Consider the following 12,551-nt stretch of genomic DNA (forward strand, 5'->3'; position numbering starts at 1 on the left):
TTACTTTGTATTCTTATGAATGAACTTTATATGGACCACATTCCAACAATACTCACCCATAGAGCCCCGTAGTGTTTGTGTATTTTTTTTCTTTTTAGATGACAACTTCCTTTCCATTTTTTCTTTGGAAAGAAATAAATGTACGTAAAAAGTTCTCGTAATGATTACTGCTGTGTAAGCGCAACAAATATACAAAAGATGTATGCGTATGGGCTCATGGATGCAATATACCTTGTTCTTTTCTAGGGCTAAGAAGCCTAACATTGTGTTAGGGTTTACTGTTGAGATCAATTTAAAAATCAAACTAATCTCATCTACGTGCTGAGCTCAAAAATCAATCTTAATACATAGTAATTTTATTGATAATGATTATTATAATATTCATACCTTAATCGATTAATCGTCTTACAAAATACCTCCAGAGGTCGAAGAATTGAAACACTGCAGCGGATTCTAAACATAGTTTTCATTTTCACTGATAACTCCACAGAAAAAAAAAATCAATGTAGAACTCCTCCCTAGATTTCACCTCCATGAAGTATTCTAATTTTTTTCCGACCGAGTGTTTGATTATAGAAAGTGTGAGCATATATTGTACTCAGCAAGTTGTGATGTAAATAATATGCATATGAAGGATTTAACAAAATATGATTAAATGATTCTTTTACATAAAACAATATTTAAGTAAAATAATTTCAACAACGATAATAATTAAGTGAATAGCAAATCACCTTAAGATTCCATCCATCTTGACCTAACCAACTGACCACCTCAACCAAAGTTCTAACCATCAAGGTTGAACAAAAAACACATCAACCATGACTCCCACCGTCAAAGTTGAACTGCTAACCAATCACCTCAACCACGATTCCCACCATCGTGACTGGCCCATACCTCAACTATGGTTCCCACCACCACAGTTGACCACACTAACTAAACCATCAAGTTATAATCATGGTAGTTTTTTATGTCGCTCATGACCATGAACACGGCTGAATATTCATTTTTAATTTTACAGAGGTTATACATTACTCACAAGTCATGATTTCATCACCCGTAAGCAGATGACTAAGTCTCCATTTTGCTCGTACTTATCAAGCACACTGCACACTACCTAAGATGTGTGGCCAGAAGATCATTACAAAGCCTTTACAATGTCCCTCTCACCATATGTCTACCCGCTAAGATTTCATTGCCGCGTGATTTTACCTCAATAATGGAAGCTCTCTTGAGCCTTTCAGATCCTAGGACATCGTCCATTCACCGCTCTTTTGTCTGGTCTATACTATGCTAAGAGTAAGTAAATTACTTGACTAGATGCGTCACATACCATTCTTGTGATTGTACTATAAACATAGAAATATCACTCCACGAACCGGTCATTAGATTTTAGGAAGACTACCACTTCAGTAACCATACATTTCATCATACCACATGTTCAAATCCCTATACCATATTGCTACAAAAATTACTTCATCATATTTTATCATTATTGCATAGGACCATTATCAAGTTCATAGAACAATTATCATGATTACCATCCTAAAGTAAGGTTAGGCATCATCTACCCTTCTATAACCCAAAATTATATTAAGGCGATAAAAATGATAAGAGAAAACTAAGGTAAAACTTAATACTTGATATTCCTAATAAATTATTAGCATGCATGTTTGTAAAACAAAATATTTTATAAAATCAGAATAAATATGATCAAGAACATAACTTGCCTTCACTGTACTCAATTGGGTCTTCCAAATCTCGATCTTGAAGTCCTCGTAGCTCATTCAAAATGTTGATCTCTACTCGTAAAAATAAGCGAAAAGACAACACATAAATATCAAGATCCAAAAGAACCAAATATCACATAACAAACATCGTCATCACAATATTACACTATTTCAGACTATTCGACGAAAGAACGGAGCTACAATTTACAAGTTATGATTTTATAAAGATTAAAATGGGACTGAAAAGATTATCTACAAAATAAATTATGTTGCTAGGAATTTTTCAAGATTTTTCAAGGTCATCTATAATTTTTTGGGATTTTTTTGGAATTTTTAGCATTTATTTGAATTATAAAACTATTAAACAGAATTAAATAAACCTCTAATACATTTTTAGAAATTAATTTCCTATTTATTATTATTATTTGTATTATTTTATACTAAAAACTATTTATGCGTAATATTCAACTATTATACGTCATCAAAGCAATTAAAATAATTAAAAAGAAAAACAACGTTGATTGAACACTACAAGCTAATGTGGCTTGACATGTAAGAAAAACACTGATGTGGCTGGATGACTTGGCTCGGTGACGTGGCGTTTGGCTGACTGGGATTATGACTTGACACATGGTACTGATTGGCTATCGAAAGGCTACGAGGGACTTCTAATATCTTCTCTTAGTCTCGGATCGGACGGCTCACATAATAGAGGCAGCGTCGACGGCTTCCGTGGCGGCGCAACGCCAGAATCTCGCCAGAATGACGCTCCGGTGACTTATCTACTGCGAGCGGCGGAACAGGGTCTGGGAAGCACAGGGAACTCACCTTGGGCACGTATCAGCGTCGACGAAGCTCCAGGGATGCGGGCTATGACACATGGTGGCAAACCTCCTTGGAGCTCGGTCCTGGGCGATGATTGGCGGTTGGGATTGCGTCGGGAAGCTTGCTTGCGCCCTTGCGATGCTAGAGAACTCCTCATTGGTAGCTTTCGAGCTATGGTGGTCGAGATCGACGACAACAACTTCCTCTTTCGATGTGGCGGCAAAATCACGGCTCTGGATCGAAGGCTTGGTTTGGGATGCTCTATGAGAGGGGTCTATGGTGCTATTTATATTCGAAGGAAATAGAGTTGGAGGGCTGCTCGGGTTTGATTTGACCGGCGACGGCATCTACTCCGACTCTAATTTGAGCTCGGTTCCAATTGGAGATAGGGCGTACTCGTCCGGGACTTTTACTTATCCGTGAGCTAGCAAGCTTCTAGAAGCTCCTCTCCATCGTATCCATGTTAGGCTTCATCCTTGGCTCGTGGCCGGCTCGGTCTTCTCAGCTGTGTAACACGATGACGGGAGAGAGCGGGAGAGAGAGAGAGGCTAGAGGTAGGGGATGAGCTCGGCGAGCCAAGCAAAAGAAGTGGGCTGCAGCCCAGAGAAAGAGAGAGGAGGGAAAGATGGTGGCGGGCTGGGCTAAAACCGAGAGAGGGAGATGAGCTTAGCTCAAAAGCTTTTCTATTTCTTCTCTAATTTCTCTCATGTATATACGCTTGTATAATTATGGTACCTATAAAAATACATTAGCTTGCATAATCAAGCAATCAAACAAAGCAATCAAAAATATATGCATATATATATATATATATATATATATATATATTCTTTATAAGAAAATATCCTTCAATGTATATATGTGTTTATATATATAACACACATACTTACATATATGTATACATGAATAAAGACACACATACACACCTAGGAATTTTGTTTAGTTTTTGAAAAACTCTTTTATCTTCTTTGAAATAGTTTTTAATTTTATTAGTTTTGAAATTTTGGGCTGTTACATTGCTCAGAGACGATTGCAAAGCACAAAAACTCAGAAGAAAGTAGGAAGGGAGATGCATGCTATGTGGATAGCTACGATACGCTGACGTGCAAATACAATACATAGAAAGTAGGGAGAGGAGATGCATACTATATGGATAACTATGATATGCTGACGTGCAAACACAATACTATGGAAAATAGGATTCTAAGAAAATACATATTGATGCCAATATTCAATTTTGGTACCTATGGCTTATAGAGTTTGCACCGACAACACTAGCTTTCCTCCCGCTTCTCTTGACTTCCGCTCATCCTTGTTCTCCATCGCTCCCCTCCTTTCCTCTTTTGCTCACATTTTGTTCCACGTAGTTGTCTCCATCCCCTCCCTTATGTAGTATCTTGTCCATGTGATGCCTCCTTTCAGCAATTTTCTCAGCTCCCGTATGCCTTACCAACCAACCGCAACTGTCGCCATGACCTAGGGCCACTAACAACAAGAGAACTTCGATTTGTGGGGTAAAAGAAAATCGAGCTCCCATCAAACCCTATTTGATTGACGCTAAAGTTCCTAATATCTTTATTGTGATGCCCATTTTATCATCTAGTTGGAGATCCAAAAGCCCGTGTCCGAATGAGTGAAAGTTCCCAAATTTGAACCAAAATCTTCGCATCCAAACATTTTGCGGAAACAGAAAGCCCCGTTTTTTAAAGCCTTGAACCGATGAACCTAAATTTCAGTTTGTATTTTCTAAAAGAGAGGTCATGATCATAAATTTTCTAACGCAAATAAAAAGTTCTCTTCAGCTAAGAGCATGTTCGTAGTTCGGAAGTTGTAAGTAACAGTTTGAAAGCTTTCATCCCAACTTTTTTGAAAGATTCTTAACCTTTTGGGAAGCGTTTCCTTTTTACATCCATCGAGGGAAGTATTAGAAAGGAGGCGGAGTAGCCTTCGATTTAGGGAAGCAAGGGACTCTTGTTAGTTAGCAGCCTTTATTAAATTAAACTTCCATTTTTGTTCGACTACAAGCACCTGTGACATTTGTCTTCTTGCCGTGGAAGTAACCACATGGTTAATCTTGCTAAGAACTACCAGAAAACACATGATTCGTAATCAATTATACAGACAAAAACTAACTTATAGAGGAGGTTCAACGGGAATTTTACCCATGAATAACCACATCCACAATTCAACGTCCAACCATGAGATACACAAAATGTGTCACACGTGCGTTGTTGTGGGCATGCTTGGGGTCTTTGGGTGAGCCATCTTCTCAACTCCATATCCTACAAGAATTCAGATATTGGACTCTCCCAAATAGGCCCTAACATTGAGTGCAGCGAATTCATACTGGCTGCTATTCAGAGCTAATCTCGTTTCTCTCTGTACTGTTGTATCGAGTCTAAGGTCTCAGCTCTGCATATATGAAGTGTACTGTGGCTGCTATGCCAATCAACAGAGAGCGGGCAGCATTGACCGTTTATTTGTGATTTTCTGGGTGGAATTGGGGATCATACAACCAACTCAGGCACAGTGCGTTGTTGATCGCTGTGAAGGAGAGCACACACCTGACAACCTCCTTCCACACGTCTCCAAGACTCCTAGTACAAAGCGTCATGGAGAGAAGGAAGTTTATCTTGGAATCCCTAGCTTGGAGAGCGGGCTAGTCCTCATCTGTAATGCCGATGCGTCCTGGTTTCGTTTGCAGAGCATTGGGGCAGTAAATAGAAACAAATATATATATCGTGATAAAAGGTAAGACCATCTCTAAAAGTTTTTCCTTCGCGAGTTCCGCTTCCTTTATAAAAGAATTCTCATTATTTTTAACGCTCCAACAACTTTTTTTAATTCTTTCTCATTATCTTCACTTAAAATTTTCTCCTTTCACTTCACGAATTCCTTTAAAAATAAACCGTTAGAGATGAGAGACTAAATAACATGAAAATAAAAAGGGGAATCATAAATATAATGAATAGAGGGAATATGATTGGAGACGATTTTAACTTCCTCTCTTTTATGTGTTTTCCATAGCATCCATAATACTTACCCTTCTTTTATGCAAGGTATGTAATACGCTAGTAATTATTTAATAGGTAGTTCTAGATTACTATTTACTTTATTTTTTAAGTAAAATTAGGTGAAAGTGAATTTTTAGTTGAATTGAGTGAGTTTCCAATCAACTCAATGATTAAAAAAATACAAAACTTACAACCCCAATAATGTAAAGTCTCGTTTTGAAGTAGGGTGATTTGCGCTGGTTCGTATAATATTCAGCCTAATTCACGTGAAATTCCTGCATTCCAAACCGGGATCGAAGCTGCAGAGAGCAAGCAAGGGTTTACCAACCAAAAGCTGTGTGCTATTCGTTTCGTCTCTTCCTTATCCGGTTGTGGCATTCTGCAACGAGTCGGAGCAGAGCGGAGGTCAAACGAGTGGGCCGACCGCGTCTTCCATTCGAGACTACTTTACGTAGCGTGTTGGCGCCTGCTGGTCAACCGACGGGATCTGCGTGCGCGTCCGAGACAAGTCTGACTTTGACGCGACAATCCAATGGACTGAAACTTTATTTCTCCAAGTAAACATTAGTGCATTACCCTTCCTTTTCTGAATGTTCCTGAGATAGGAAGGGCTGTTTGGTTTGCAATTATATTTGTCACTCCTAAGTTTAAACAGCTTTAGTTTTGTTAGGTAATATTTGACTGCTGTCATCATTCCAGTTTATCTAATTTTCTAGCTTCTACCTCATTGTCAGAGTTTGCCTAATGTTAGTTAATCAATTTTCTTGCCCAAAAAATGTGATAAGATTAACCTTACTTAGACAACCGTATATGAAAAAATTAGCCAGAAACTTCCTAGTTCCTACTAGTAAGTCTTTGCGAAGCCCTAAATTTTGCTCAACTTGTGAAGCAGCATCAGGTTCACTGTTAGTACTTGCTAAGAGCATCTCCAACCGACTACTCATATTTGACCCCCTATTTCTTTTATTTAGGGACTCCTCATCCAGATTTCATCCCCTATTTCTCAATGCGTTCCAACCGACCCCTCATATTTGACCCTCTATATTCGAATCACCTTTATTTTATTAATATTTGGTAACTCTCTCTCCCCTCTCTCCCTCTCTCTCTCCCATCTCTCCCTCTCTCTCTCCTCTCTCCCAAATGAGGGGTTGGATGAGGAGTCCCTAGATGTAGGAGGTGAGGGATGAGATTTGAGGGTTCCTCAAATAAAAGGGGTCGGATAGGGGGTCGGTTGGAGATCGTTTTTCATCGTTTTTTCCTCAAATATAGGATAGGGGGTGAGAAGAGGGCTCGGTTGGAGATGCTCTAAGTGATGGCTCAACTCATAAATCCGGAATAAAGTGCAGTCGCGTATATCTTGCTGAGCCGTACCAGATTAATCATGTTCGTTACCGACAGAGCTATTTACTCCTTGCAATGCAATACCACCAAGAGCTAACGATTTTAACTTCGACTTCGAATGGCGTTCAAATGCTGCAGCGTCACTGACAGACCATAACAACAGATTGAATGAAAGTTCAACTCTGATATGGAGTTCTATGCCATAGAGGGCTACTTGTTCTTGTGGATTTTCGATCTGGAACTTACTGAAACCCAATTCACATCCTTAGTGCTCGTTGCGTTACTGCAACTTGCCACTAAATCTCTCAAGTGCTTCTTTATTCCTAAGCACACCAATTTCCTTCCAGAATAACTATACATATTCATGCATCACAGTATAACAAACAGTACTGATCTTACTTAGTTATAGCAGGGAACTGAGATTCCAAGGAAGCTTGATTTTGCACTTCAACACAATTCAAAATCGTAATGTTTGACGCACCTGCACCCCTACAAATAGTGACCAAATTTCTCTCGAGTGCAACTTGGTAACCACAAGCACCAGTTCCCTTCCAGAATGCTACTCTAAATATATACACATAGGATAATATTAGTTACATTATTGATAGAATAAATGAGGAGGTCAACCACTTATATAAACTGCAGTGGTTGTTGGATCATGCTGCCATTTTCTCACCAATCGTCTGTTGAACGAACCACAGTACTGGGTTTCCAAGCGCCGGAATTAGGCTTACCGCAACAAATGGAACGGCACACACAATAACCCAGGGCCAAATGTTGTTTGTCACGTGTTTTGTAGGCACAGGTGGTCTGAACTTTTCAAGCTCTTCACACAAATCTGGGTGATTTCGCAACAGCAGCTGTAACTGGAGAACAAACAGAGAGAAGGTTCACTGATAGTTTCAAAATGTGTCGAGAAGGGGAGAGGATGACATTCCATACCTCTCGGTAGGCCTCGAGCTGGGACAACTCTGTTCTGCCAAGAATATCAAATAGCGACAAATACAACATGTAATCACAAGCCTGTGAAACAAAGATGAGAAGGATGCGTAACTGAGACATTGCTGAGCAGATAAAATCAGCATTTATCTGGTACAGAGAAAAAGGCAAGAAAAATATAATTTTGCATAAACTATGATATAGGACATAGTTCAGATGTAAGCATCCTAATTAGAGTCAGATTTGTGGGATGCCACTTGTATTAAGTAACTTGTATATTTTGGGGGCTGCTCTGTGCACATATTTCTATTTTCTAGTATCCTCTATCACAACTCGCAGCTAATGAGCTAAGAGACTACATGGTGGGTAATCATTCATCTGAAAGCTGAAGAGTCACCAGCAGGTTAGCACGCTGATCGCTATCTAATCCCCATGCAGAATTCCAGAAACAAGGTCTGATTCAGCAGCAAGAAAATACAACAGGAAAGACAAAATCTAGAAAATCACCAAGGGAGCCTGCAGTTATATTCCTTATAGTTGTAGCAACAGAAGTTTGAATCAAGTCTCATAGTGAACAAGATCTTTTGACTGAGTCTTGGACTTTCCAATGTACCTTTGCATTTTAACCCCCTCTCCATACTTCCCAGTTTTTTTAACGGAAAATTGTGGGGAGTTCCCCACAGCAAATATTATATATAAAAATGCCGGTATTTAAAAAGAGAGGAAGAAAAATAAAACAGATACGGTCCTATCAGACTGTCTAGCCAATGGAAAATATTGGGTCTAATATCTTCTTTCACCCTATGCAAATGGAGTGTTACTTGCTCTTTGAACTTCAAGGTCCAAAGGTGATTAATGGGGTTGCCTCTCTCAAAGATTTTATCATTTCTATGCTTCCAAATTTCACAGCCACAATAATGAAGACTTCCATAAAGTGATAAAGAAAGAATGCTGAAAATTCCTTCTCGTCTGGTGTATCATACTGAAAAGAAAAAAAAATCCAAGGTTGTGTTCCAATGAATATTCAGGGTCCATCGACACCTGTTGCTGAATGGGCACTCAAAGAAACGACATTGTTTTGTCTCCTCCACTTTTCCAGCACACATTACACAATTGCAGTTCGATTTGACATGAAAATGTTTTTCTTCAGAGTACATTTCTTGTATTGAGCCGATCAACACAAAGAATTTCATTTCCCAGTTAATCAAACGACCTGTATACTTTATGGGATGCTCTAGTGCACTTGTTTTTAGTATCCTCTACTATTGCGATTCCCGTTTAAAAAAATGAGGCAATAGACTGCATGATTGGTAATCACTCATCAGGAACCTGCAGAATGGCTAGCAAAGTAAAATGCTGATTGCTAACTTCTATAAGCTAAATCAAATCTCGAAGTATTGTTCATTTTAAATTTTACAAACTGGGTCACCCACAAGATGGAACACTTGCAAGCACCAAAATTGGATAGTTGATAACTTTACGTACATCAAATATGTGACAAGAAAATTCAGTAATAGTTTTTTCTCAAAAAAATCAGTATTACATTGTAACGGCACAGTATCAGCCAATTTATGGCTACTTAGTAGACAGGTGAGGTAGTGATACTGATCCAAGATAGACACTCTAATCATACAGACGGCAATCATGTAATAACACAAAATATTGTTAGAACATTCAAGTCACCTTCACTTTCTTGATAAATCTGAGGGATTCTTCAAATGTCAGTGGCTCCGGTTTTGATGCAAAGGCACCAAAGACCACCATCATCCTCGATTCTGCCCTGATCATCTCATTTGCACTAGACATCGTACCTCCCCTGTCTTAGAGCTGCACATGACACACTAGCTACCATCATTACACTAGTTTCACAACAGACATTCTCAGATAACAAGCAGTCTCAACTAAAACCAACAACTACATAACAATTTGCCTCTGAACTACGACCAATAGAATACCGGAACAACATCAGCTACTGGGAAACGCCATCAAGTTTGCAACAAACATCATCTGAATGATTGACCAAAGCCACCAGTCACCAGATTAGGGAGGAATTTCAGTACAAGCCAACCAAAATGACCAAATACAATAAGAAAAGCACCAACAACGTTTGCTTTCCATTAATGATGTAAGGGCATTCTGCCCATACGCTAAAATAAAGAATTAGTCTCAAGATGGGAAACGAACAGCTTAGGTAAAACGTGTGAACCAAGTCATTTCGTTAGGACGAACAAATCAACTGAGCACAGTACGAAGCAGGGGAAAAACCAAGCAAATAGCAGCTTTGAACATCTCAAGAAATAAGTAAAAAACCGAACGGTATTAGAACCATTTTAAGAGTTCGGCAAACCTGGAAGAAAAAGGGATTATAAAAGAACGAATTGCTAGTGATATTGAACGTCGAAGCAACATAGCAGCGGCAGCGGCACAAACTGAATCACAATAATGCTGGCAACATTTTGCCGTCGCAGCCGAATAGCGGCCATTGCATTGAAATGCACCTGAACGGTATAAGTTACAAGTTATATGGCCAAAATCGGAACGCAGGTACGATTGGATAAGAAAAATACAGCCTTGGAAAAACAACTCGCGAACCACCTCATAAAGCTACAAACCAAATGCAAACGACTGGCATTTAGCTTGAAGCAGGCACAAGGCAAGGAATTGGGCAGGAAGCACCACTAGAGAGTTGGAAGAAACGCACCTCGGATCGCTGGGCACAGCACCCCCACCCGGCAACAGCTACGGCTAAAATGCCCGTATATAAGGGTAAAGAAGCAGAGAAGAGGAGGAAGAAAGCGGCGCACCTGTGAGCAATCGGCGGAAGCAATTAGGGTTCAGTGCTCGGCTCTCCTCTCCAGTCGTCCCCCTCGCAATCGCAAGCTTGGAATATTCGAACGGCGGTGGTGTGGTGCGGAGAGGGGAGGGGAAAGGGGAAGACGAAGCGGTGGGGAATCCTTCCGCACAACGCACGTGCCTAAAGCAATCCTCGGTGCATGACGTGTGGGGCTAGCAGTGGGAAGCCGATTCGTACCCCACATGTCAGTGATGCTGAACTAAGGAGAAGTGGGAGGTGGGTGGTATCTTTGCTACCAGGGGATGCTTCTATGATGGGGGTCGACGAGGAGTTGGGAATCGAACGGGTCATTTGGATCCTGACCCGGTAGTTGCTCGGGAGTCGTGACTCAGACCTGTGCGACCCGGCCCACGCCCAGAACGGAGCTGAGACTCGGGAACAAGGCCTAAAGCCCAGGTGTGTGTATATATATATCAACTATTATATACTAAAGTGTCTAAGGCTGTAATCTTAAATTCTCAGGACTCCTCCTACTGTAGCTAGGATAGCAATGGGTTGTGCGTATGTATACATATATATGTATATATACATATGTAATTTTTTTCGAATATTCTAGAAAAATGTCAAAATGAATATTAGTTAAATTAATAAATCGGCTGAAAAAAATCTAACATGTAAAGAAAAATATCTAAAACTTAAAAAATATGAAACAAATTATTTTAGATTAGTATTATTTCCACCTACCTATTAAAACTATGTGCATGTATAAAAGTACTACTATTTTCTCTATAATTAATTGAATATGTTTAACATTAATAATTTTATAAATAAATATCGAAATATACAAAATTTATTAACATAATTTTTTAATCTTCTTTTGTTGTACTCTACACAACAAAATAAAAACAGACGCGACGTAGACGTGCCAATCAGACTAGTATATTACTAAAGATCCGGGACTCCACAAGTTCCTAGCACCTTGGTGATTGTAGCTTGTATACGTGAGGCTGCTTGTGGGGGCCTAAAAAAGAATATCGCATGCATCCCATTTCTAACCTCAGTTATTGTAGGACTCACCCAGATATGACTATGGTTATACCAACCTGGAATTCTAGAAACTCTGGTCGTCGGCCCAGCTATGCGGATTGCACCTGCGTTGCTATGTTTCAGCTAATGGTCACCTCGTTCCTCAACCAAATCTAATCACAAGTATTCACCAGCTTCCTGCCTCCCGTCGGGATCCCTAAAAGTACCGATGCCTTTTTCTAGCATATCTGATCGAGAGTAACCCCCTCCCCTATCCTCACCATCTTTCACCGTCACCCACGTGGTTGCCATTCTCGCCATTGCTGCTTCTGAAGACCTATTTAGGCAAACGACAGCTGAAGTAAACCATCACCATCACTCTTTTTTTTCCCATTCCTGCATACACCTCCTTCCTTACACCATTTTTCATAGTGATCCAACAAATAATTTTCCCTTCCCCTATTTCTTCCCTCTCCCCTTGCCCCCTTTGCTGCCCTCATCCCGCTGTTGTTAGTATTGATAATCTCTGTTTTTTTATTCTATGCAGGAAATCAGGTGGGGTAATAATCAGCTCTACGGGGTTTTAGGAGTTGAATTATCAATGTAATTTTCTATCTTCTATTTTTCCACATTCCTCCCGTATACCTCCTTCCTTTCACCATTTTTCATAGTGATCCATCTAATGATTTCCCCTTCCCTATTTCTCCCCCTGCTGTCCTCCTCCCGTTGTTGTTAGCATTGACAATCTCTGTTTTTTTAAGAGTTGAATGATCAAGGTAATATTCTATCTTCAGTATTTAGGATACAATAATATATATTACTGTAATATTCTGCATACTTGCCTTTGCTTCCGTGACTTGCTAGGATGGCTTGCTAACTTTTTTC

The 12,551-nt window shown here is 39.7% G+C and overlaps 1 protein-coding gene across 4 annotated transcripts; it reads right to left on the bottom strand.

Annotated features, from left to right (window-relative positions):
• Window positions 1–7,329: 7,329 nt before the first annotated feature.
• On the bottom strand, window positions 7,330–10,804 carry LOC133895311 (uncharacterized). Of its 4 annotated transcripts, none has more exons than XM_062335547.1 (5): window positions 10,651–10,804; window positions 10,194–10,344; window positions 9,530–9,673; window positions 7,850–7,930; window positions 7,330–7,773 (listed from the first exon to the last, which is right to left on the bottom strand). In XM_062335547.1, exons 3-5 carry the CDS (start codon window positions 9,650–9,652, stop codon window positions 7,564–7,566), a joined length of 414 nt encoding a protein of 137 aa, XP_062191531.1. In that variant the 5' UTR covers window positions 9,653–9,673; window positions 10,194–10,344; window positions 10,651–10,804; the 3' UTR covers window positions 7,330–7,563. The 4 variants fall into 4 exon arrangements, with proteins under 4 accessions (XP_062191531.1, XP_062191549.1, XP_062191524.1 ...); XM_062335565.1 differs by lacking the exon at window positions 10,194–10,344 and adding an exon at window positions 10,548–10,591 and having other exon boundaries at window positions 10,651–10,781; XM_062335540.1 differs by lacking the exon at window positions 10,194–10,344 and having other exon boundaries at window positions 10,651–10,801.
• Between the last annotated feature and the right edge of the window lie 1,747 nt (window positions 10,805–12,551).

Source organism: Phragmites australis, chromosome 2 (genome assembly GCF_958298935.1).
Source record: "Phragmites australis chromosome 2, lpPhrAust1.1, whole genome shotgun sequence".
NCBI lineage: Eukaryota > Viridiplantae > Streptophyta > Magnoliopsida > Poales > Poaceae > Phragmites > Phragmites australis.

Bases quoted from the DNA above. Each gene is read 5' to 3' on its own strand.
- LOC133895311 (XM_062335547.1), bottom strand. From the start codon at position 9,652: ATGTCTAGTGCAAATGAGATGATCAGGGCAGAATCGAGGATGATGGTG. The intron at 7,931-9,529 runs GTGACTTGAATG...TTTGTTTCACAG, and splicing joins GATTTATCAAGAAAGTGAAG to GCTTGTGATTACATGTTGTA. The intron at 7,774-7,849 runs GTATGGAATGTC...TTTGTTCTCCAG, and splicing joins AGCTCGAGGCCTACCGAGAG to TTACAGCTGCTGTTGCGAAA.